At 44.5% G+C, this 26100-nt stretch overlaps 1 protein-coding gene across 2 annotated transcripts in view; it reads right to left on the reverse strand.

The window, feature by feature from the left end:
• LOC112256511 (kinesin-like protein KIF13B) overlaps window positions 1-26100 on the reverse strand; it is an 88112-nt gene that overhangs the window by 18375 nt on the left and 43637 nt on the right. For both annotated transcript variants that reach the window (XM_042325511.1, XM_024429820.2), the window contains exons 10-29: window positions 19287-19399; window positions 18990-19101; window positions 18552-18764; window positions 18054-18164; window positions 17700-17834; window positions 14340-14470; window positions 11586-11672; window positions 11243-11436; window positions 10727-11015; window positions 10412-10574; window positions 10146-10292; window positions 6881-7030; window positions 6351-6476; window positions 4923-5096; window positions 4400-4557; window positions 3976-4108; window positions 1965-2114; window positions 771-800; window positions 567-666; window positions 257-383 (exon numbers count right to left, since the gene is read on the reverse strand). In XM_042325511.1, coding sequence (XP_042181445.1) covers window positions 257-383; window positions 567-666; window positions 771-800; window positions 1965-2114; window positions 3976-4108; window positions 4400-4557; window positions 4923-5096; window positions 6351-6476; window positions 6881-7030; window positions 10146-10292; window positions 10412-10574; window positions 10727-11015; window positions 11243-11436; window positions 11586-11672; window positions 14340-14470; window positions 17700-17834; window positions 18054-18164; window positions 18552-18764; window positions 18990-19101; window positions 19287-19399 — 2843 coding nt within the window. The remainder of the gene's footprint in view (window positions 1-256; window positions 384-566; window positions 667-770; window positions 801-1964; window positions 2115-3975; window positions 4109-4399; window positions 4558-4922; window positions 5097-6350; window positions 6477-6880; window positions 7031-10145; window positions 10293-10411; window positions 10575-10726; window positions 11016-11242; window positions 11437-11585; window positions 11673-14339; window positions 14471-17699; window positions 17835-18053; window positions 18165-18551; window positions 18765-18989; window positions 19102-19286; window positions 19400-26100) is intronic.

Consider the following 26100-nt stretch of genomic DNA (forward strand, 5'->3'; position numbering starts at 1 on the left):
ACTCACTCACACACTCACACATTCACACATTCACACACACACGCACATTCACACACTCACACACACGCACATTCACACACTCACATACACACTCATTCACACACTCACGCACATTCACACTCACACACATTCACACATTCACACACACGCACATTCACACATTCACACACACGCGCACTCGCACACTCACACACACGCACGCACGCACATTCACACACTCACACACACTCACTCACACATTCCCTGTCTCTCTCACCACTCTGCGGGAGCTCCGGGGATGCCGCTGCCGGCTGAAGGCACCATTACCGCGTTCCTCTCCTCAGTCAGAGTCAGACGCCATTCCAAAAGCTGGGCCTCCCTCTCCATATCCTCCTCGGTCTTTTCTGTAGAGGGAGCACAACAATGTCTTTCTTCCTCAATGCCACACAGATGTGTAGGCAATCAGAGGAATGTGCTTTCTGCCACCACTTCCTCTACCTCATTTCCTGTGCCCTTTGACCTGCCGCCCAAACTTATACAGCACTTCCTCCACTACACATTGACTGTTGTGTGTGTGTTTGTGTTACCTGGCTTGCTGACCAAGGTCTGAAGGTGTTGGTCCAGATACTCCTGTCTCTTGGTGAGAGCCGTTAGCCACTGGTGACGCAGACGCTCCAGATCACGCTCCTATTGGACAGAACACACACCAACCAATCCGATATAGCACCAGAAGCCATCATTGAGTTGTCCCGCTATCTGTCTCTCAGTAGAGATAATCTAATATTATTTACCTGATAGCTGTCCATCTCATCACCTTCCACCTGTGGGACAAACAACAAAATACACAATAGTATTAGTCCAAAACACTTTCGTAAATGGCAGCCATTTCTTTCTTCCAGTGTAGTAATGTATGTGTATACAGTACCACTCAAAAGTTTGGACATCTACTCATTCAAGGGTTTTATTTTTTTTAATTACTATTTTCTACATTGTAGAATTAATAGTGAAGACATTAAAACTATGAAATAACAAATATGGAATCATGTAGTAACCAAAAAAGTGTTAAACAAGTCAAAATATATTTTAGATTCTTCAAAGTAGCCACCCTTTGCCTTGATGACAGCTTTGCACACTTCTCTCAACCAGCTTCACCTGGAATGCTTTTCCAACAATCTTGAAGTAGTTCCCACATGTGCTGAGCACTTGTTTACAGCTTTTTCTTCACTCTGCGGTCCAACTCATCTCAAACCATCTCAATTGGGTTGAGGTCAGGTGATTGTGGAGTTCAGGTCATCTGATGCAGCACTCAATCCCTCTCCTTCTTGGTCAAATAGCCCTTACACAGCCTGGAGGTGCGTTGGGTCATTTTCCTGTTGAAAAACAAATGATAGACCCACTAAGCGCAAACCAGATGGGATGGCGCAGCGCTGCAGAATGCTGTGGCGGTTGGAACCAAAAATCTTAAATTTGGACTCATCAGACCAAAGGACAGATTTCCACCGGTCTAATGTCCATTGATTGTGTTTCTTGGCCCAAGCAAGTCTCTTCTTATTATTGGTGTCCTTTAGTAGTGGTTTCTTTGCAGCAATTCGACCATGAAGGCCTGATTCACACAGTCTCCTCTGAACAGTTGATGTTGAGATGTGTCTGTTACTTGAACTCTGTGAAGCATTTATATTGGCTGCGATTTCTGAGGCTGGTAACTCTAATGAACTTATCCTCTGCAGCAGAGGTAACTCTGGGTCTTCCTTTCCTGTGGCGGTCCTCATGAAAGTCAGTTTCATCATAGATCTTGATTGTTTTTGCGACTGCACTTGAAAAAGTTTCAAAGTTCTGTCTTAAAGTAATGATGGTCTGTCGTTTCTCTTTGTCTTTACTATTATTCTACAATGTAGAAAATAGTAAAAAATAATGAAAAACCCTGGAATGAGTATTTGTGTCCAAACTTTTGACAGGTACTGTATGTATGTGTGTTCGTGTGTTACCTGTACGGGTTCGTTGCTGGCCTTGGCCTGGCAAGTCTGTCTGATCTCCACACAGCCCACTGACACGGCCAGCAGCACCTCAGCTATCAGGGGCATGGTGCCGCTATCCTGCACGGACCTCACCTCCACCTGTAGACGCCTTGACTGGCCCTGTGGGTGGGGTTGAAGGAGAGGGATAAGAGGGAAGAAGAGATTAGATATGAAGTTCTAACGTCAATCACCTGTTCGCATCCTCTACAATGGATTAAAGTGAGCTCCTTTCTACCTCAAATTAGTCCTTTTGGCCATTTGTTTTGGTAAGCCCCTTTCCATTGCATGCCTTTGGCATAGCCCCGAGTGACACACATGGCATCAACAGAATATAGAACAGTGGGGAGAACGTTGCTTGTCCATTTCAATGGTAGATGTACAGTGCCTTATTGCACATTTTGTTGTTACAGCCTGAATTCAAAATGGATTAAATATTTTTTTTATTACGCATCTACACACAATACCCCAACATGTTTTCAAAAAGGTTAGCAAATTTATTGAAAATAAAATACAGAAATATCTCATTTACATGAAGTATTCACACCCCTGAGTCAATAGAAGAGTCTTTCTGGGTAAGTCTCTAAGAGCTTTCCCCACCTTGATTGTGCAACATTTCCCCATAATTATTTTCAAAATTCTTCAAGCTCTGTCAAATTGGTTGTTGATCATTACCATAAAACTATTTTCAGGTCTTGTCATATATTTTCAAGTAGATTTAAGTTAGAACTAACTCGGCGACTCAGGAACATTCACTGTCTTCTTGGTAAGCAACTCCAGTGTAGATTTAGCGTTGTGTTTTAGGTTATTGTCCTGCTGAAATGTGAATTCATCTTTCAGTGTCTGGTGGAAAGCAGACTGAACCAGGTTTTCCTCTAGGATTTTGACTGTGCTTAGCTCCATTCCGTTTCTTTTTAATCCTGAAAAAAACTCCCCAGCTCTTAACGATTATAAGCATACCCATAACATGATGCAGCCACCACTATGCTTGAAAATATGGAGAGTGGTATTCAGTAATGTGTTGTATTTGCCCCCAATATAACACTTTGTATTCAGGACAAAAAGTGAATTGCTTTGCCACATTTCTTGCAGTATTACTTTAGTGCCTTATTGCAAACAGGATGCATGTTTTGGAATATTTTTTATTCTGTACAGGCTTCCTTCTTTTCACTCTGTCAGTTAGGTTACTATTGTGGAGTAACTACAATGTAACTAGCAACTGAGTTAGGAAGGACGCCTGTATCTTTGTAGTGACTGGGTGTATAGATACACCATCCCAAAGTGTAATTAATAACTTCACCATTTTCAAAGGGATATTTCATGTCTGCTTTTTTAAATCTTTACCCATCTGCCAATAGGTGCTCTTCTTTGCGAAGCATTGGGAAAACCTCTCTGGTCTTTGAATCTGTTTGAAATTCACTGCTCAACTGAGGGACCTTACAGATAATTGTATGTGTGGGGTACAGAGATGAGGTAGTCATTCACAAATCATGTTGAACACTATTATTGCACACAGAGTGCAATAGTGCTTTTTGCAATTGATTATTTGACTTGATAAGCAAATCTTTACTCCTGAACTTTTTTATGCTTGCTATAACAAAGGACTTGAATATTTACTGACTCAAGACATTGTAAAAAATAAAATAATGTACAACTTAATTCCACTTTGACATTATGGCTAGTGACAACATTTTTTCAATTTAATCCATTTTAAATTCAGTCTATAACACAACCAAATTTGGAAGATGTCAAGGGGTATGAATACTTTCTGAAGGCCCTGTATGAAATGATATTTTCTGAGGTAAGAACAACTTGGAATTGCTGATTAAACAGAAAATAAAGATATTTACTTAAAATTGCGATGACAGGAAAAAACCACATTGTTTTAGATAGGGTTCTGAATAGATATAAACTAAATTACACCATTACATTGGCAGGAGAAAATGAGAAGAAACAAAATCACACACACACAGGTAACACCTACCTGTCGTAGTTGGAAAATGCCTCCGGTGCGTACGTCTCTGGCAGGTATGACCTCTACAGGCATGAAGTCTCCGTTCTCGTTGATCTCCAACACCTGGATCCACATCTCCAGGCGACGGGTTACCTCACTCCACCTGCAGGTGGAGACAGACACAGGACATAATATGTCATTTACAAGGTTGCTTTTTTGTAGAAATGGAACCTCTGGTATATGTGTTGGTGTCACTTTGTGCTGCATCATTCTGTATGTGTGTGTGTGTGTGTGTGTGTGTACTTGTCCAGTAGCCTGCGTACCTGTCTTGCAGCCACCATGTGTGTGTGTAGTGTGTCTGTACTATGTACCTGTCCTGTGTGTGTGTATAGCTGACCCATATAGTGCACCATACCTTGGGTGTGTGTGTACCTGTCCCGTAGTGTGTGTGTACCTGTCCCGTAGTGTGCGTGTCTTGGCCTGTATAATGCTGAGGTCCCAGAGGGCAGGGTTCCTGCCGGAGTCTGCTTGTCTGTGTCCGTACACCTCGATGGCCAATGCCCCCTCTGTCAGATACTCTATAAACTCTTCTGTTACTGCCACACCTAGCTCCTAATATATAGATAATTAGATATAAATGAGAGATATATATATAGAGAGAGAGATATAGAGAGAAAGAAAAACAGCATTTGAAAGGGCAGAAATAATAGCATAGAACACCACTGAAAGAACATAGATGCGTTAGCATTACATTAACACACTATAGCGGAATAATACACATGCTGTAAAGAGGTAGGAAGGGTTGGGGTTAAACCAGACTGAATGCTGCGTTCACTAGATTAACCAGGCTACCTGTTTCATCCTGAGCTACATAAGCTATCTGCAACGTGATTGAAATGTAAATGTCTTTTATGGCCTGTTGGACTGTTCAACATTGTTACTTTGGCAATACAAGTACTTTTCATTTAATGTCATACCTTGCAGCTGTCGAAAACCACCATGCAGTGCGGTTCCTTGCTGCTGGGGGACGAGGCGGAGGGGTCCACCTCTGGGGCCACAATGACGGGTTCTGCCTGGTCCCAGAACGAGTACTGGCAGAACACATAATTGGACAGGTACTGGGGGAGACCTGTCGCCTGCAGGATCTTGATCTGGAGGAGAAGCACGGTTGGGGTTGGGTGATTAAATAGGATTCAAGAGAGAACAAGCAAATGATATTGCAGACCTGCCAACCCTCTCCAACCTTTTAGAGACCAGATGCGCGCGGCAAATTGAAGATTCAACTCGTGCGCAGGCTGTTTGTGAGTCTGATCGCAATTATAGAATTGTACCAAATTAAGTTTATAAAAGGTTGGAGTACTTTCTTGACAGCATTCCATTTACACATATGGTAATAGTCACTAACAAGATGTAATGAGAAAGAACACACAAAGGGCCTTTTATTATTTGTTTAATAAAATAAAAAAAACTCAAAAGTTATTTATTTAGGTACAAAATGTACAAACGTCTTATCCACGATCATTTAAAAAAAAACACTCTATGATAAGAAAAATGTTTGAAGCAGAGCATCAGTATCAAATAAACATGTTACCCATAATAAAAAGGGAAAAGCTATGATAGGAAACAGTGGGTGAGAACAAATCTTTGGGAGACCTTCAAATGTTCATTTCATTTCCTAGGCACTTAGCATGTCTGTACTGAGGGAGCTTTTTGTGACGTCGATCATAATCAGGTTGTGTTGATCCTCGTAATGTTACGTGGGAAATACAACTACTGGGATGCAGAATTAAACGTATATCACACTCGCACAAACGTGACCAGTTATTTTTTGTATTTGCATTTCATTTCTTTCACTAGCAAATGTGAGTGAACTGCTGGCACTTTAGAGCCCACTGAATGTCCATCTTATGTTCGCTAACGTTAGCTTGAAACAATCAGTGTTTACCTTCCCACAACACACAGAGTCGAAAAGGGATTTGGCCATGTGTTTACGTACAGCTGACAGTCGGCAAACTCAGCATCACAACAAACAGGAGGCAGCTACGTTGAATAATGATGTATTAATCTCCATGTCCGTTGACACAAACTCCGTACATGTCTGTGTGTTGCAGCTTGAGAATCGGGATGTTAAGATTTACTCAGGGGATTTCTTTTTTATTCAAATGTAAAAACAAAACAAATAAAAAATATTTAAAAAATCAGGCCCTATTCATTTCTGCATACTTTTAACTTGGATCTTGTACCTGCTTACATGGACAGGGAATTGCGTAGCTGGTACGGAAAATGCATGCATGTTGGTAGGTCTGATATTGCTTTCTCTTTTTTTGAGAGCCAGAAGAGCCATCTAAAAAAAGGGACTTTTCTGTGTGTGTGTACGAGTGTCTCCCTATCCGAAATAGACTCACCATGCAGACCAGTTTCCTCTCTTGCACCTCTCCATCAGGGCTGGCCTCGTTGTCCTCTCCCCCAGCCATGCTGTCCTCAACCCCCCCCGCCACTCTCACCACCTCAACGTGTAATCTCCCAACCACCTACAAGAAAACCAACGGCATGGGTGAAATCATTTCATAACAAGGGGAGTTTTCTGTGCTGCATCGTCACTGTTCCACAAAATGAGGCTTTCGTTTTAGCACAACATCAAGACGCCTTGTTCCTTCAAACAATCGAGTCAGGGCAGTCATCAAGTTAGACAAGTATTTGTTTTATCGGGTGTGTTACTGCTGGGCTGGAACACAAGAGTTGGATATCACTGGTTGAGAAACAGGGTCGTATTCATTCGGCGACTAACGGAATAAACGGACTGGAACAAGGAGGAACTACCTTGACTTGTCCAATGAGAAAGGCTCATTTTTAAATTCCGTTGCAAAAACATTTCGTTACACTGTGCCTAATGAACACGACCCTGGTGTATGTAGTGCTTGAAGCCTCTCTTTACCTCCCCCTTCTGGTTGATGATGGGTACTGCGTACTGCAGCTTGACGTCATAGAACAGACAGGACAGGAAGACGTTGGCCACGCCTATCAGACTGTGATTCTCCTGCTCGTCAAAGAACGGGTCGGCACGCTTAAAGTAGGAACGCATCACCTGCAGATGACAGAGCGAGAGAGAGGGGAGAGAAATGAGCGATGTGTCCATTCCCAAATAGAGCCCTTCCACTTTACATAGCATTTGTGTATATCTGAATGGCCTAGTAACAATTACTACTAAATGCACTCCATTTGGATATCACGCTGTCGAAAACAATGATTTGTCTCTCAGGGTTCGTCTTCGTTGTGGTCCAAGTTCTCTCCCCATCACACACTCCAACACTGACACTGGCCTGGCTTGAAGGTTTACCACGTACACACACACAAATCAAATCTTATTGGTCACATACACATGGTTAGCAGATGTTAATGCGAGTGTAGCGAAATTCTTGTGCTTCTAGTTCCGACCATGCAGTAATATCTAACAAGTAATATAACAATTTCACAACAACTACCTTTTACACACAAGTGTAAAGGAATGAATAAGAATATGTACATATAAATGTATGGATGAGCGATGGCCGAACGGCATAGGCAAGATGCAGTAGATGGTATAGAGTACAGTATATACATATGAGATGAGTAATGTAGGGTATGTAAACATTATATAAAGTGGCATTGATTAAAGTGACTAGTGATACATTTATTACAATTTTTTATTATTAAAGTAGCTAGAGATTTGAGTCAGTATGTTGGCTGCAGCCACTCAATGTTAGTGATGGCTGTTTAACAGTCTGATGGCCTTGAGATAGAAGCACTTCATGATGACGGAAGTGAGTGCTACGGGTGATAGTCGTTTAGCTCAGTTACCGTAGCTTTCTTGGGAACAGGGACAATGGTGGCCCTCTTGAAGCATGTGGGAACAACAGACTGGGATAGGGATTGATTTAATATGTCTGTAAACACACCAGCCAGCTGTTCTGCGCATGCTCTGAGGACGCGGCTGGGGATGCCGTCTGGACCGGCAGCCTTGCGAGGGTTAAGACATTTAAATGTTTTACTCACGTTGGCTGCGGTGAAGGAGAACCCGCAGGTTTTGGTAGTGGTCCATGTCAGTGGCACTGTATTGTCCTCAAAGCGAGCAAAGAAGTAATTTAGTTTGTATGGGTGCAAGAATACATTGGGGTCCGTGACGGGGCTGGTTTTCTTTTTGTAGTCCGTGATTGAGTGGGTGGGGTTATATCCTTCCTGTTTGGCCCTGTCCGGGGGTGTCCTCGGTTGGGGCCACAGTGTCTCCTGACCCCTCCTGTCTCAGCATCCAGTATTTATGCTGCAGTAATTTATGTGTTGGGGGGCTAGGGTCAGTTTGTTATATCTGGAGTACTTCTCCTGTCCTATTCGGTGTCCTGTGTGAATTTAAGTGTGCTCTCTCTAATTCTCTCATTCTCTCTTTCTTTCTCACTCTCAGAGGAAATGAGCCCTAAGACCATGCCTCATGGCTACCTGACATGATGACTCCTTGCTGTCCCCAGTCCACCTGGCCGTGCTGCTGCTCCAGTTTCAACTGTTCTGCCTTATTATTATTTGACCATGCTGGTCATTTATGAACATCTTGGCCATGTTCTGTTATAATCTCCACCCGGCACAGCCAGAAGAGGACTGGCCACCCCACATAGCCTGGTTCCTCTCTAGGTTTCTTCCTAGGTTTTGGCCTTTCTAGGGAGTTTTTCCTAGCCACCGTGCTTCTACACCTGCATTGCTTGCTGTTTGGGGTTTTAGGCTGGGTTTCTGTACAGCACTTTGAGATATCAGCTGATGTACGAAGGGCTATATAAATACATTTGATTTGATTTGATTGACTGTAGACCCTGCCACATGCGTCTCGTGTCTGAGCCTTTGAATTGCGACTCTACTTTGTCTCTATACTAGCGCTTGTTTGATTGCCTTGCGGAGGGAATAGCTACACTGTTTGTATTCGGTCATGTTTCCGGTCGCCTTTCGCTGATTAAAAGCAGTGGTTCGCGCTTTCAGTTTTGCGCAAATGCTGCCATCAATCCACGGTTTCTGGTTGGGGAAGGTTTTAATAGTCACCGTAGTTACATCACCACCGATGCACTTGCTCATAAACTTGCTCACCGAATCAGTGTAAACATCAATGTTGTTGTTCGACGCTATCCGGAACATATCCCAGTCCACGTGATCGAAGCAATCTTGAAGCAGACCTGAGCACCGGCGTTTCCTGTTTTAGTTTCTGTCTATTGGCTGGGAGCAAAAAAATGGAATTGTGGTCAGATTTGCCGAAAGGAGGGCGAGGGATGGCTTCGTATATGTTGCAGAAGTTAGAGTAACAATGATCCAGAATTTTGCCAGCCTGGGTCGTGCATTCGATATGTTGATAAAATATAGGGAGCCTTGTTAAAATCCCCAGCTACAATACATGCAGCCTCAGGATGTGGTTTCCATTTTACATAGAGTCCAATGAAGCACTTTCAGGGTGGTCGAGGTGTCTGCTTGGGGGGGGGGTATACATGACTGTGATTATAATCGAAGAGTATTCTCGTGGTAGATAATGAGGTCGGCATTTGATTCTAAGGAATTCTAGGTCAGGTGAACGAAAGGACTTGAGTTCCTGTATGTTGTTATGATCACACCGCGACTGGTTAAATCATACACCCCTGCCCTTCTTCTTACCAGAAAGATGCGCGATGCATGAAGAAACCAGGTGGCTATACGACTCTGATAACGTATCCCGAGTGAGCCATGTTTCCGTGAAACAGAGAATATTACAATCTCTGATGTCTCTTTGGAAGGCAACCCTTGCTCGGATTTCGTCTACCTTGTTGTCAAGAGACTGGACATCGGTGAGTAGTATACTCGGGAGCGGTGGGCGATGTGTCAGTCTACGGAGCCTGACCAGAAGACCGTGCCGTCTGTCCCTTCTGTGGCGTCGTTGTTTTGGGTCGCCTGCTGGGATCCGATCTATTGTTCTGGGTGGTGGGCCAAACAGAGGATCCGCTTCGGGAAAGTCGTATTCCTGGTCATAATGTGGGTAAGTTGACGTTGCTCTTATATCCAATAGTTCTTCCCGGCTGTATGTAATAAGACTTAAGACTTCCTGGGGTACCAGTGTAAGAAATAATACAGAAAAAAGAAAAACACTGCACAGTTTCCTAAGAACACGAACAAACTCATGACCACACACACACACACACACACGAGTCGTTTGAACTCACAGGGTTGTCGTCGTCGTAGTCCTTCCACTCCTGGTAGAGTTCTCTCATGTCCACCATTCTGTTCTCCATCTTCTCCAGAGCCCAGATCTGTTTCCCTTTCCCCTTACGCCTCACCTGCACCGCAGGCTCACTCAGCACTGCATCACGCTGTGAAGACGGAGAAACAGCGAGGGGGTGGGGGGTTAGATGTGTGTTTATGTGAGTGTGTGAGAGAGAGAAGATGCACATAGCACCAGGTGTGTGTGTTAATGCTCATGTGTGTGTACCTTGCGGTTGGCATTGAGGTTAGCAGCAGGTATCTGCAAGGTGACTCTGTACTCGGTACGTTTGTCCAGCTCCTCTGCTATGAAGCCAGCCTCCTGCACCAGCAGGTTAGCTCTCACTATCTGCTCCCTCAGCTTACGTAGGCTCCGGGTCAACACTGCCTCTCTGATGGGGAGAGCATCATCATTTTCAAATCACACACACACGTCAACACTGCCTCTACAGAATGGAGACTAACATCACCACCACAACGGTCAATATCATTGACAATAACACTAATTTACAGACATTTCCACCCTCCCTCCCCCACCACTCACCTCTCCTCACTCCACTGCCTCAGCCTGCTCTGTGCACTAGGTGAGTTGGACATGCCTCCCATGCTGAGTCTCTCCAGACTGCGGTAGTGGGGCTGTCCCGGCCTGTCGACCTGGCCCTGTGATTGGCTGGGGGCCGTGCCAGCCTGTCCTACAGACTGTCTGTCCGGGTGGAGCCGTCTCCTCAGCTGTTGTAGCTCCTGTTCATACATCAGCCTCTGTCTCTCCAGCGCCGAGCGCTTCTCCTCCTCGTGCTGCCTCTCTAGGGACTGGAGCACCGCCTGCATCGGGTCTGAAGGTGACGGACAGGGGCGAGAGTCAATCAAGAAAGGGTTTTTTGGATGAGCAAACAATCGTGATTGAGATGCGACGGACAGTAGTTGCGTAGTCAATCGATGATTATCGACACATTTGTTTCTGAGGGCGTTTATATTACTCCTTTCCCTCCCTTCTCATTGTTGTTTTACAAGGACCTGTGTGTGTGTGTGTGTGTGTGTGTGTGTGTGTGTGTGTACTCACCATTGTTGCCCAGGGCCTTCATCATGACCTCTGTCTGGGCGAACTCGTAGGAGAAAGAGACCTCGGAGGACCCCTCACTGTTGGTGTCTCCGTCCCCCTCCAGCTGTTCACTACTGCCACTGTTTTTCATTGGGCCCCCCTCACCCTCCTCTTCCTCACCGCCACCCCGCGACCGCCGCTTAGGCAAGTTGATCCTGTGGGGGATAGAGGAGGGGAAGAGAGGGATGGGAGGAAAGAGAAAGGGAATGGTGTCAGTACTACTCTTTCCAAAACGAGGACCAGTAGTTGAGCGAGACATTGTGATTCACAGTAGCCAGAACTGTCGGGACACAGACAGACAGACCTGAAGAAGTGGTTGTTGCCCCACAGGATGCGGTCTCCGTGGTGGAGCCGCTGCGGGCTGGTGCAAGGAGAGCCGTTCACACACGTTCTGTAACATAACAACAACTTAAGTTCCACATAATAAAAACATGTAACAATGACATAAGAAAAAGCGACATAATAAATGCGTAAGAACATCTTTACTGTTGTTTTTATTGATTCTATGGAACCAAGGACTCCCTGGAAAACATTGCCAAGTGTTACTGAGTGGTCTATCCTGGCAAAAAAAAAGATCTAATAAAAATGAATGAATGATCCAGTTAGTTCATTCAATTCTTAAGGGGCCTTGCGGCAACATGACATCACCATCATCTGACAGCAGGAGATCAGACTTGAGGCTAGAGGTGTGTGCACAGTCATAGGGTGGGTGACTAGAGGCTAGAGAGAGGTCATTATTATTCGAATCACCAAGTCACTATTATTCGAGTCACAAGTAGAACGTCTCGAGTCAAGTCCAAGTCGTGCATTTCTAAGAGCGAGTCAAGTTGAGTCAAGTTTTTTCAAGTCAAGTAAAAAATATATATTTTTAAATCTACAAATCGAGACCTTAGGACTATTAAGGTTCCATCTGACATTTTTGTAAAAGTCACATATAATAGATCTTTAGATGGTTCTTCACAGACATATGAAGTGTTTTTTAAAGTTTTGTTTAAAAACAAAATGAACAACTAGAAAGTTCTATCTGCATAAACCCATTTGAACAATAAGGTTATATCTGCAATCCAATCACAAGACTGAATAAATATAGATGGACCAATCAGAACACATCTTTGACATCTCCCTCTTAGTGTGGTCTAGCTAGTCCAGCCAGCAATAATGGCACGCAAGCAAAAAAAACAACACTGTCAGAAATCTTAAAGTAAATGGTGTTGTCACATCGTTGTTCAACGATGACAACATTTTGTCTAATGACCATAATACATGTCTTAATGTATTTGATGATGTGTTCTGACTATCCTGGTAAAATAGCTAGTATTCTTAAAAACTGAACATAGCCTTATTCAGAAGAGCCAGACGGAACCGTATGGCTCTGAGATGTCAAGGTTATATCTGGGATTGCAACCCCCTACAAAAATGGATTTAGAAATGTCTCAGGATGTTGATACTTTAGGTAAGTGAGGACCTTAACGGGTTATGGATGAAGAATTCACAACAAAACAGTTCTTAGATCTGGGATGTGACAACTTTCATGCTCAAAATCTCAGAACTATGCCTTGTGCAGATAGAACCCTATAGTCCCAAGGTCACCAAATCTTTGTCTATTTATTGAGGCTACCAGACAGCCGTATTCATTATTTGGTCTAAAACACATTTTGATTATGTAATAATACATTTTAAAAACATATTTCTAAATGCAAGCTTCATAAGTAAATGATCAATTTTAAGCAATTCTGGGATACCAAAGGCACAGTAGGCCTATCCTAGTAATTGTTGATTGATGACCCATTGCTGTTGAGCTTGCAAAGTAAACAGTTAATATTACTGATCACCAAACAATTTTTGGAGCTGCATATTTATGGCAATCCTCTCTCCCTACAAGCTGACGTTTGCGCTGCACCCGAGCCTCTCACAGCAAATCAGAGCTCTGTTCACTAGCTTCGTGATTCTCAAACTTTTTGACGGACGTTGCAGGATCGGATGGAAAGCATGGTCTGTAGCTTTTTTCTTCCTCACAAATATCGTAATTAATTCGCCATTAATAGCTAAGTATTCAAGGTAGTGTGATATCCCAGCTATCTTTAGACATATAGCCAGTACCACCCCTGAGGTATAGTGGTGGTACTTTCCCCACCCTGCACTGTGAATGTTTACACGGTGTGTTCAATAAAGACATGAAAACGTAGAATTGTTTGTGTGTTATTAGTTAAAGCAGACTGTGTTTGTCTATTGTTGTGACTTAAATGAAGATCGGATCAAATTTTATGACCCATTTATGCAGAAATCCTGGTAAGTCCAAAGGGTTCACATACTTTTTCTTGCCACTGTATGTAGGCAGGCTACTCTGTTTTTGCCAGGCAATACCGGAGAAAATTAACAGGCTCTTTCTGGGTCACTAATCTGAATATGTGAGCCCACGTTTGCACGCCAATGCTGATGACTGGTCATTGGTCAACAGTCAAGACACGCAATTTATTGGTTCTGAAAAAGATGTTTTTTAAACAAAATTGTGTGCAATGCTGTAGGCCTGTGCGTTTCACTAGCCAATATTATTTTTTTTTGCAAGTGCGATATGGTCTCTGGCTGCGTGGAGAGTAGCCTAATCCACTGAGACTCACTCAAATGAGTGACAAAACGTTACAAAACCTGGCCAGATAATTTCAGTCTCAAGTCAAAGTCGTGTCCCAAGTCTTGAGACCGCAAGTCAAAATCGAGTCTCAAGTCGAGTCTCAAAGTCGAGCCTCAAGTCATCAAATTTGTGACTGAAGTCAGACTCGAGTCCAAGACAGGTGAATCAAGTCCACATCTCTGGCTAAAGATGTGTCGCAATAATGATGGATGTGCGTTGAGATGATGATGATGATGATAATGACTGCTGGTGTACTGTGACATTTTCTGCGGTGTGAGCTGGTGCTAACGGGCAAAATTGGTAACAAGGTTTTTTTTTAAACCAGATTTTGGTTCTGGAAAGGCGTCACCTCATCCAGGCTTGCCCCGTTGTGGATTATACTGACGAGGAGGATAATAGTTGAGATGAAGAGGAGTGTTCTATACGTACCGTGAGTTTCTGTGGGGAGTGAGGACCACCCATTGGTCAGTTGTGATGTTAATGATGCAGTGTTCAGCCTGAATACCCATCCCACACAGCTGGATGTCCTGGGAGTCTGCTGAACCAACCTTAGTGTGCTCCTACAGTACACAACAATACCATGTTACAATGGTGTGTGTGTGTGTGTGTGTGTGTGTGTGTGTGTGTGTGTGTGTGTGTGTGTGTGTGTGATTTATTGATCCGCGGGTTGACTCATAACCTGAAGTCCCCACGGAGGGTTTAGGGTCATGAAATATTGTGTGGATCAACGGCGGGTGGCGGGCGGGTTGAATAAAAATGTATATCTATAGGCTACGTTGAGGTTTTTCGTTCATTATTTTAGGCTATCTGGCATCAGTGCGTAAGCCTAAGCTTTAGAACTTAACTGAACGTGTGCCAGTCAGCCTACACGCCAATTGCCAAAAGCTTTCGGGAGCGAGCAGAAAAAGTTAGTCGATCCACGGAGGCACAAACGACAATGTCTGAGAGGGTCGCGAAATGGAGAGTTGAAAGTAAAGAGAAGGAAAGGCCAGAAAAGTATTGTTTGGGAAAGTTTTGGTGAAGTGGTAAAAGAAGATGATAGCAGTGCCGTCTATGTGATGTGTGGTGACTGAATACAAATGTGACAGTCACAAGATGGGGACAAATAGACATATGGCAGGTCAAGGGAACTGTAGCCTACATTTGACATTTCAGTCATTTAGCAGACGCTCTTATCCAGAGAGACTTACAGTAGCGAGTGTTAAATGGAAACTGAAATCTGGACAGACTGTAGGTCTATAACCTGTCACATAGCCTAATATAATATTCACTCCTGCAGAATTGAGCAGTCCTTGCAGTAAAATGACAACATTTAGGTTACATTTCTACTCTAAAACAGGAGTGGAGAAATGTGATTTCTTTCTTTCATCATCTTGAGGGAATGCGAATGCGCAGTTATATACTGTCTGTAGAGGTGGTATCTTCATTAGCATCATAAAAGCTGATAGTACACTGCTGAAAAAAATAAAGGGAACACTAAAATAACACATCCTAGATCTGAATGAATTAAATATTCTTATTCAATACTTTTTTCTTTACGTAGTTGAATGTGCTGACAACAAAATCACACAAAAATGATCAATGGAAATCAAATTTATCAACCCATGGAGGTCTGGATTTGGAGTCACACTCAAAATTAAAGTGGAAAACCACACTACAGGCTGATCCAATTTTGATGTAATGTCCTTAAAACAAGTCAAAATGAGGCTCAGTAGTGTGTGTGGCCTCCACGTGCCTGTATGATCTCCCTACAACGCCTGGGCATGCTCCTGATGAGGTGGCGGATGGTCTCCTGAGGGATCTCCTCCCAGACCTGGACTAAAGCATCCGCCAACTCCTGGACAGTCTGTGGCACAACGTGGCGTTGGTGGATGGAGCGAGACATGATGTCCCAGATGTGCTCAATTGGATTCAGGTCTGGGGAACGGGCGGGCCTGTCCATAGCATCAATGCCTTCCTCTTGCAGGAACTGCTGACACACTCCAGCCACATGAGGTCTAGCATTGTCTTGCATTAGGAGGAACCCAGGGCCAACCGCACCAGCATATGGTCTCACAAGGGGTCTGAGGATCTCATCTCGGTACCTAATGGCACTCAGGCTACCTCTGGCGAGCACATGGAGGGCTGTGCGGCCCCCCAAAGAAATGCCACCCCACACCATGACTGACCCACCGCCAAACCGGTCATGCTGGAGGATGTTGCAGGCAGCAGAACGTTCTCCACGGCGTCTCCAGACTCTGTCACATGTACTCAGTGTGAACCTGCTTTCATCTGTGAAGAGCACAGGGCGCCAGTGGCGAATTTGCCAATCTTGGTGTTCTCTGGCAAATGCCAAACGTCCTGCACGGTGTTGGGCTGTAAGCACAACCCCCACCTGTGGATGTCGGGCCCTCATACCACCCTCATGGAGTCTGTTTCTGACCGTTTGAGCAGACACATGCACATTTGTGGCCTGCTGGAGGTCATTTTGCAGGGCTCTGGCAGTGCTCCTCCTTGCACAAAGGCGGAGGTAGCGGTCCTGCTGCTGGGTTGTTGCCCTCCTCCACGTCTCCTGATGTACTAGCCTGTCTCTTGGTAGCGCCTCCATGCTCTGGACACTACGCTGACAGACACAGCAAACCTTCTTGCCACAGCTCGCATTGATGTGCCATCCTGGATGAGCTGCACTACCTGAGCCACTTGTGTGGGTTGTAGACTCCGTCTCATGCTACCACTAGAGTGAAAGCACCGCCAGCATTCAAAAGTGACCAAAACATCAGTCAGGAAGCATAGGAACTGAGAAGTGGTCTGTGGTCCCCACCTGCAGAACCACTCCTTTATTGGGGGTGTCTTGCTAATTGCTTATAATTTCAACCTGTTGTCTATTCCATTTGCACAACAGCATGTGAAATTTATTGTCAATCAGTGTTGCTTCCTAAGTGGACATTTTGATTTCACAGAAGTGTGATTGACTTGGAGTTACAATGTGTTGTTTAAGTGTTCCCTTTATTTTTTTGAGCAGTGTATTTCAACCACATAAAATATGCATCCAAGCTGATGGGTCGTTTTTTTCTCAGCTTTCATTTGTAAATTTTGTACAGAAACTCTTTTCCGTTTTTTATTGCATTTTCTCCCCGGTTCCTAAACGTCATTGCTCCACGAAAGAAGCAGAGATGACAGAGAAAACTTTACCAATGTCAACTAGAGTGAAGTGTTCATTCTATCATTTATGACAATCTGGTGAGCAAGGGTTTATTTAGTCTTTTAGGGCAACATAATGACAGAAGAGAAGCTGTGTGTATCTAATTATAGACAAGATGACTAACAAATAGCCTACCAAAATGTTGGAAATAAGCAGAAATATATCTAAATCAGGCAACAAAAAATCCTGCACCCTGTCAAAAAATCTTTCCGCTGTCTGACTGTAGCCTACAGCGCATTTTCTATATTATAGTGTTATTTTATTGAACCTTTATTTAACTGGGCAAGTCAGTTAAGAACAAATTGTTATTTACAATGACGGCCTACCCCGGCCAAACCCGGACGATGCTGGGCCAATTGTGCGCCGCCCTATGGGACTCCCAATCACGGCTGGTTGTGATACAGCCTGGAATCAAACCAGGGTCTGTAGTGACGCCTCTAGCACTGAGATACAGTGCCTTACACCGCTGCGCCACTCGGGAGCCCAAGTGTGGGTTAGGGTCGGTCGGGTGCGGGTCTCAGATTTTCACTTTATCACATATAGCCATGTGGATGGATTATTAGCAATTGCGGGAGACCCTTGCTCCACTAGTGTGTGTGTGTGTGTACCTTCAGGTAGTAGACCAGCAGCTCATTGAGAGCGGGATCAGCGTTGAGGTTGACTAGAAAACACTTGTCTTCTCCCACTCTGATGCCAGACGACTGGAGAGAGATGCCCAGGGATTCCAACTGTTTCTGACGCTCCTACAGGACACACAACAGAGGGAAACAATGCATCCATGCTGGTTGTTTTAATAAGGGCACACAGAAGCAAAACATTTCAAAATGTTGTGCAACATAAAAACAAAAAAAGAAGCGTGTCTAATTGTACAATTTTAGAAAGTCCCTGTTTCACTCAGTTTCAGACCGTTTTTTGTGCCTAGTGAGCATGACCCAGGACAGAAAGTACAAGTGTGTGTGTACCTGTGCGATCTCTTCCGTCTTGCGTAGTTTCTCCTCCCAGGTGACAGTCATCTCTTGGATGAGTTTCTCAGACTCCTCCAGCCTTTCCTTCAGCTCTGGGGCCTTCATAGACTGGCCAGGAGACAAGAAAAACACACTCTTATTTGTGTTCCCTCTCCCTGTCTCCCAGCAGACAAGATGTGGTAGTTGATGTAATTTGTAAAACGGATGTTTCGGTTGAAAAAAAGTCTTCATATAACCAAAATGCTCTCTGTTACACCTGATGAAGCCTTCATTTTCCGGATGCAATTTCCAAACAGAACGCAACCAGTTTTGCCAGCTGGTGTGGGCCCTCTCCTCCCCTCCCTCCTTACCTTCACCTGTCTCAGTTGATCTCCCTCTTCCCCCTTCTTCTCTGCTCTCCCCGCCTCTCTTCCCTTCCCCCCCCTATATCCTCTCTTTATCCCTATTTCCTCCTCTCCCTCCCTTTTCCCCTTCTCTCTCCCCTCCACCCCTCACCTCTGCCTGTGTCAGCTGGTCCCGTAGTTTCTCCACCTCCTCGCGGAGCTCCCTGATGATGCGTGCGTTGGGGTCTTCGTTGACGACGGCGTGGTTGACGATGCTCTTGGCCCGGTCGGCATAGCGCAGCGTGGACAGCGTCTCGTCGTAGTTGTCGGCCGCCGGGCTCACCGTGGCCACCATGGCCGTGCGGCTGTTGCCGCCCAGGCTGTCCTGGTGATAGGGAGGAAGGGAAGGGAGTGTTAGTAAGAGAGGGAGAATGAAAGAAAGACAAAAGGTTGCAGGGACCAAATCTTAATATGATTCTGGGGCAGAAGTGTTCAACTAATTAAAGGAAACAACAAAGATATGGGAGCGAGAGGGGGAAAGTAGGATGAGAGAAGTTATATTAAGAGCAGGGAAAAAGAGAAGATGTGTGTGTGTGTGTGTGCGTCTTACCTTAAGCAGCCACGTTAGTACAGAGTCTCTGTAGGGGACAAACTTGGTCTTGTTCTTCCCACACCCCTGTTCTGCCAGAGCAGATATGACCAGGCCTAGAGTGGTCAGAGACCTGCAGAGACACACAGAGAACACACCCTCCGTCAGGAAAAATATTGTAACACACACACCGGCCCGCGATCATAAGCGATGGAATGTTTTCTGGGTGTAAAGTGTGTATAATTTTGTTCATTTGGGAACTTGAAGCTAAAACTAGAACACTTGGAGCTGTGTCTGTGTGTGTTTTCAGTGACGTACTTGTTGATATTGCTGCCCTCCTTCATCCTCTCACCAGTAGCACCAGTCTTAGCAGCTCTCTCACTGCCAGCCAGGTCCACCAGACTCAGCTTACTCACCTTCTCACCACTCGTCTACAGAAAGGATAGGGAGGGAGGGAGAGAACAAAGGGGAGGCAGGTGTGAGGGGGAGGTTAACAGGGGGAGAGAGAGAAGGGGGAAGGTTATGGTGAGAGGAATAGGTAAGGGTGGGGAGGGAGAGAGATAGAAGAGGGGGAGACAAAGAGGGAGGGAGGTTAAAGGGGGTGAGAGAGAGAGGAAGGGGGAGGGAGGGAGAAAAATGAAAGGAAGTGAGTGAGAATGGATAGAAGTCATTTTAGCAGATTTTCTTTCAATTAAAATAACTTCATTCGTGTTCGAATACATGCTAGAAGGACTCCGGTCCTGCACACAGTGCTTATTTGGGATGTCAACTTATTGACAGATTTCAGTGAAATTGACAAAACATTTTCCATCCTATAATTTACATGCAGTATACAACCATGTTTCCTTGCACTAACATAAGGGGGATGTGTGGGTGCGTAATGGGGTCTTTATCTTACATAAGGTATGTGTGCATTAAGGACTGAAGCTTGACTGGGAGGCGGAGAGATAATTGACAGATGAGAAAGGTAGGGTGGGAGGGAGGGGAAGAGAGGATACGGAGGAAGGAGAGAAATAAAGAGGAAAGCGTTCTGGATAGGAGAGATAATTTAAGACAGAGGAAGAACAGAGAGAATGCAGGAATGCAGGACGGAAAGAATGTAAGAGCGAGAAAGGGGCGGCAGAGTAGCCTAGTGGTTAGAGCGTTGGACTAGTAACCGAAAGGTTGCAAGTTCGAATCCCCGAGCTGACAAGGTACAAATCTGTCGTTCTGCCCCTGAACAGGCGGTTAACCCACTGTTCCTAGGCAGTCATTGAAAATAAGAATTTGTTCTTAACTGACTTGCCTAGTTAAATAAAGGTTAAATAAAAAATAAAAATAAAAAAGAGTGAGCGAGGGAGGGAGAATGAAAGTATGTGAGATGGGGTGAGTGAATGAGTTGAGCGAGAAATGAGAGAGAGCCAAAGGGCAGTGGGGTTGAATTATGTACGGAGTTGTGCTGAGTGGGAATAGAGCAGGCAGAGACTACAGTGTGTTGTGAAAACAAAGACCGCTCTTGTCCCCAGAGAGAGAGAACAGAAAGAAGGAAAAAGACTGCATGAACTGGGGTGAACCTGGGTCAAAAAGGATTCCAAGTATTTGGCTGGTACCTCAAACTGTTTTCACCAACTGGATTCCACAGGAAATATTTTGTTCTTTCCTATGATTTAGCTATTGCGTTATCACCCTTTTATAAAGATGCTATACTAAACTTCCCTCTCTCATCTCAGACACACAGGCTTAGATGTCAACAGGCCCTTGTGAATTTGCATTAAACTGAATTTCCATGGAGATATGCAAATCATCAGTAAAGGGAGGATAAAGCATATCATCAACAGCTGAAAAAGGAGAACCAATGATTCTCGATCTCCCTTTCTCTCACTGTGTGTGTGTGTGTTTTTCTTTAACTATCCTTGTGGGTACCAGAATTCCTCACAAGGACAGTAAAACAAGGAAAAGTGGAGACATTTTGCCGGTCCCCACAAGGAAAAATGCTATTTTAGGCTTAGGGGTTAGGTTTAGGAGTTATAGTTTTAGGTATAGTTTTAGGGTTAGGGGTTAAGGTTAGGCTTAAGGTTAGACTGAGGTTAAGGGTTAAGGAAAATAGGATTTTGGACTGGAATCAATTCTTTGGTCCCCACAAGGATAGCACTACAAAACTGTGTGTGTGTGTGTGTGTGTGTGTTGACGCGTGGACAGACTTCATTTGTGTGTCAGTTTCAATGATCCGGCTCAGTCTATATTTAGCTTTGTTTCCATTCCAGCATGTGCACCTGGGGCTGCATTCAGGAACACAACCAACAAGGTATCAAATGGTCAGTCTGCAACAATGGGCAACACTCATTGACTTGAACACAGCCTTATTTGACCTGGACTAGAATCAACTGTTCCACTCCTGCATTATTCAAATCTGTGTGCTTCATACATTGTCCCAGAAGACCAGGCTTGGGTGATTATATCACACACATGCATGTAAATAAAGTAAAGTCAGGCACACACACACACAAATAAAGTCAGGCACACACACACACACACACACACACACACACACACACACACACACACACACACACACACACACACACACACACACAGTTGGATGAGCGACCAGGTGTTGTTGGGATAACAAAGGATCAGGCTGACACAGCAGCAGATCAGCTGACATCCAGACAGAGAGAGAGCAGCTCATTACTTATTTAAAAGGTTTTCTTGGAGGCTAACATCACTAGCTAGTTCCTGAACAGTGGAAACTGAGGCTCGCTGACAGGAGAGTCTCTCTGGGACACTCTTAGGCTGCGTTTACACAGGCAGCCCAATTCAAATATTTTTTTCCACTAATTGGTCTTTTGACCAATCACATCAGATATTTCTTCCATAGCTGATCTGATTGGTTAAAAGACCAGTCCCTGAAAAAAAGATCAGAATTGGGCTGCCTGTTTAAACGTAGCCTACACACACAGTGCCCCAGATAGAAAGTGCTTAAGAAGTAGAGCAGTGGTACTCATTGCGCGGCCAGCGGGCCCTTATCGCGGTGATTTTCCATTCATAATACATAACAATGATACTATATACTGCAGATACATGGCAGTACAGCACAACTGTTGAACAGAAAGGCCCGAAATAGAACGCAAACTGCTCAGCTACAGCGACCGACACATATTAGTTTGCTACTAGCTCATTTTGCAGTCTGGTCGACCTGGATCGATTTATTGTAAAATAAATCAACAGAAATCTATTACCAATGAAGATGAAAGGAAAGGGCTGGAGAACAACGTGACAGCTATGAACGAACAACCGCCGGAGAACCAGAAAAATAAGGAACATGGCAGCGGGGAAATGCAGCTAGCTAACGTAGCTTTGGTGGCTAAGAGAAGTTGGCTACGGTCGATCAAGAAGAACACAAAGTTCCAAGAGAAATTGACAGACTTGTTTATACTGCATAATGGGACTAGCTCACTTTGTCTTGTTTGAAACGAGCAAATTTAGAGCGGCATTTCCAGTTACACCATGCCCACTTTGACGAAACATATCTGCCACAAAGCAACCTCAGAAACAACAAAAGTGCGCAACTCAAAGGACAGAAAATAGCGGACAGGTCTATCTATCACTGTTGCAGAGAAAACGACAGGGGCAACATATGAGATGGCTTGGATGCTCGCGAGAAACAAGAAGGCCTTCACAGACGCGGAGATAAGACTGTTTTTGACATCCGCCGAAGTAGTGTATGCTGATTTCACAAACAAGGAAGCTATTTTAAAGCAAATTACGGGACTGCAACTCTCAGACTAGACCATAACAAGACGCATAGACATAGACATCAGTAAGCAACTGATTGCTGACATATCCGTGGCGCCGTGTTTTAGTATTGCACTGGATTCAAATGACATTGCCCAATCGTGTGTTTGTGTCCGCTTCCCTCAAAACGAGTCGTTCAGAGAGGAATTTATTATGTTTACTACCCCTTCAGGGACAAACACGAGGAGAGGATATTCTGAAAGCCCTCGTTACATTTTTTGCAGATAATAATATTGACCGGTCAAATCTGGCATCTGTGTGCACTGACGGCACCCCAAACATGCGAGGGAAGGAAAAGGGACTCCTAGGCCTGATGAGAGAGGATGTTCCCGAATTTGTAACGTTTCGTTGTATCATTCATCAGGAAGCACTTGTGGCTAAACTCAAAGACTGACTTACAGAATGTGATGCAGCAGGTCGTGTGCTTGGTGAACATTATTATTAGGGCACTGAATCACCGGCAATTCCGCAAGTTGCTGGAGGAATACCAGACAGAATACAGCGACTTGATATTTCACAATGAGGTGAGATGGCTGTCTCGTGGCAGCTTTGGAAAGATTTCTCTCTCCTCCCTCAAATCTGTGAATTTGTTGCAAGCAAGGGGAGAGTGGAGCCAGAGCTGGATGATCCACAGTGGATATTAAGGCTGTTTTAACAGACATCACCTGCCACCTCAACACAGTTTATCTCCAGTTCCAAGGGAAAGATAAAACTCTGGGCAAAATGCTGCGTGTGGTCAATGCATTTCAAAATAAAATCACCACACTGTTCATACCTGACAGTTTGTTAATTTCCCAAAACTCAGACCAGTCACAACATCCAACCCAGACATACTGCAACATTTTAGCTATGACGCATTTGTGTGTTGGAAGAGTTGAGGATATCATGGAGTACAAGGAGTTTTTTCAACTTCATTGAGAACCCCTTTCATGTGCCAGTGTCAGCTCTGACCCCAGTCATCACAGCCCTCTGTCCTGACCGTGCTGGAATAGAGAGTGAGATAGTGTCATCTCTGACCCCAGTCATCACAGCCCTCTGTCCTGACCGCGCTGGAATAGAGAGTGAGATAGTGTCATCTCTGACCCCAGTCATCACAGCCCTCTGTCCTGACCGCTGGAATAGAGAGTGAGACAGTGTCATCTCTGACCCCAGTCATCACAGCCCTCTGTCCTGACCGCTGGAATAGAGAGTGAGACAGTGTCATCTCTGACCCCAGTCATCACAGCCCTCTGTCCTGACCGCGCTGGAATAGAGAGTGAGACAGTGTCATCTCTGACCCCAGTCATCACAGCCCTCTGTCCTGACCGCGCTGGAATAGAGAGTGAGACAGTGTCATCTCTGACCCCAGTCATCACAGCCCTCTGTCCTGACCACGCTGGAATAGAGAGTGAGATAGTGTCAGCTCTGACCCCAGTCATCACAGCCCTCTGTCCTGACCACGCTGGAATAGAGAGTGAGATAGTGTCAGCTCTGACCCCAGTCATCACAGCCCTCTGTCCTGACCGTGCTGGAATAGAGAGTGAGATAGTGGAGCTGCAGGCAAATTACACATGCATTGTAAGGTGAACTAAGATCAGGTGTTACCCATTTCTGTAGCCTTGGGTCAGACACAGAGTGTCCACTTCTGAAGCAATGTGTGCAAAAGGTGACATTTTTTTGTCAGCACTTATTCCTGTGAAGCAACATTTTCAACAATGAACATTGTGAAACAAAAACAGAGAGACTGACCAATGCACACATGGATTGCCTCACAAGGATAGCAACAGACTATACATTTAGAATTCAGTCAAGGAGCAGAAGACATTTTCGCTCATCCAACTACTGAGGTAACCCTTAATATGGGTCGTATACATGTAATGCAGCCTATTTGATGTGTGTGTATGTATATATTTGTGATGTGCTGTATCATCAGTTGCATGTGCTATATTGCTCTCAATTGATAATACTGGAAGAAAAAGTACAAATTAAAGATGTGCGGCCCTCAATGGTTGTCTCAACCTAAAGTTGCCCCCTTACAAAAAATTGTGAGTAACACTGAAGTAGAGTGAGAGGATGAGAGAATTTTAGATAACAAAAGCATTACAGCAGTCGCAGTGTTTCCGCTGCAGCGTGGCGCCGCGCCACGGCAAAAAAAATCTGGAACATTTGAAAATGCTAAAACAGTCCACATTTACTTTCCCTCTGCAAACAAAACAACTAACTAATAGAAAAATCAAACAACCCCATAGTAGAATAGTTTATACATTTACCTAGTCGACTTGTTGTTGTGCGTTCGATGCGGGAGAAATATTCCTCACAAGGCACATTCAAGCTGCGAGTGCCATAGGGAGGGAACATGCATTCTGACAAGTGGTCAATGCACAACCATTCATAACGCAATCGCAGGGGAAACAGCAGTTGTAATGGTTTTTGTTAAAAGGGGGGGTCCCAGCTTTATTGATTTATTTCTCAACTCCTAAATATGTGTGAACTGCACCATTTAAAACCCAGAGTTTTAAGCAGCAGCATGGTTAAGCACCTTATCGCATAGGGAAGAGTGGGGCTGGATGGTACACGGGTCAATTGTGGGGTAACTTGGGATAAAACACCACCCTCAAGCTTTTTTTTTTTGAGTGTCTTAAGAAATTGTGATTAGCCAGATTACATTTTTAGTTGAGCAAGAGTAGTGGTAACCAGGGGAAGTGTTGTGGGAAAATGTGTGACATTAAGTGGTTTCGGTGAGAAGTACAGACGGGGTGTGTTACCCCTGGTGGCGGATTACCCAAAACTACCTTAACAGGTAGGCCTACATTATACTCACTGTGTTTGTCATTTCTTGGGGACATATAATGCATCAATATGCATAACTAGTTAAAAGATCACATTTGGGATCTAGCTAATGATTAGCACATTAGGGTAAATGCAAATAGGCAACCCCATGCTTCAGCCTATTTATAGATACTATGCTGCATCAGTTGGGCTACAGGTGATAATGCTAATAGCATACCCGATAATATGGACCAGGGGTGTCAAACCCATTCCATGGAGGGCCTAGTGTCTGCAGGTTTTTGGTTGTTCCGTTCAATTACGACAACCAAGTGAGGGGAGTTCTTTACTAATTAGTGAGGGAGGAGAGAAAACCCTCAGACACTTGACCTTCCGTGGAATGAGGTTGACACATGATATAGACCAGTGCTGCCCAACCCTCTTCCTGGAGATCTACCATCCTGTGGGTTCAGGCCAACCCTAATTTAACACCTGATTCTACTAATTAGCTGCTCAACAAGACCTTAACTTGTTTCTCCCATTCGTCTCTAGATCCTCTCAAACTCTGTCAGGTTGGGGAGCGTCGCTACACAGCTATTTTCAGGTCTCTCCA

This window comes from Oncorhynchus tshawytscha, linkage group LG08 (genome assembly GCF_018296145.1).
Source record: "Oncorhynchus tshawytscha isolate Ot180627B linkage group LG08, Otsh_v2.0, whole genome shotgun sequence".
In the NCBI taxonomy this organism is placed as follows: Eukaryota; Metazoa; Chordata; class Actinopteri; order Salmoniformes; family Salmonidae; genus Oncorhynchus; species Oncorhynchus tshawytscha.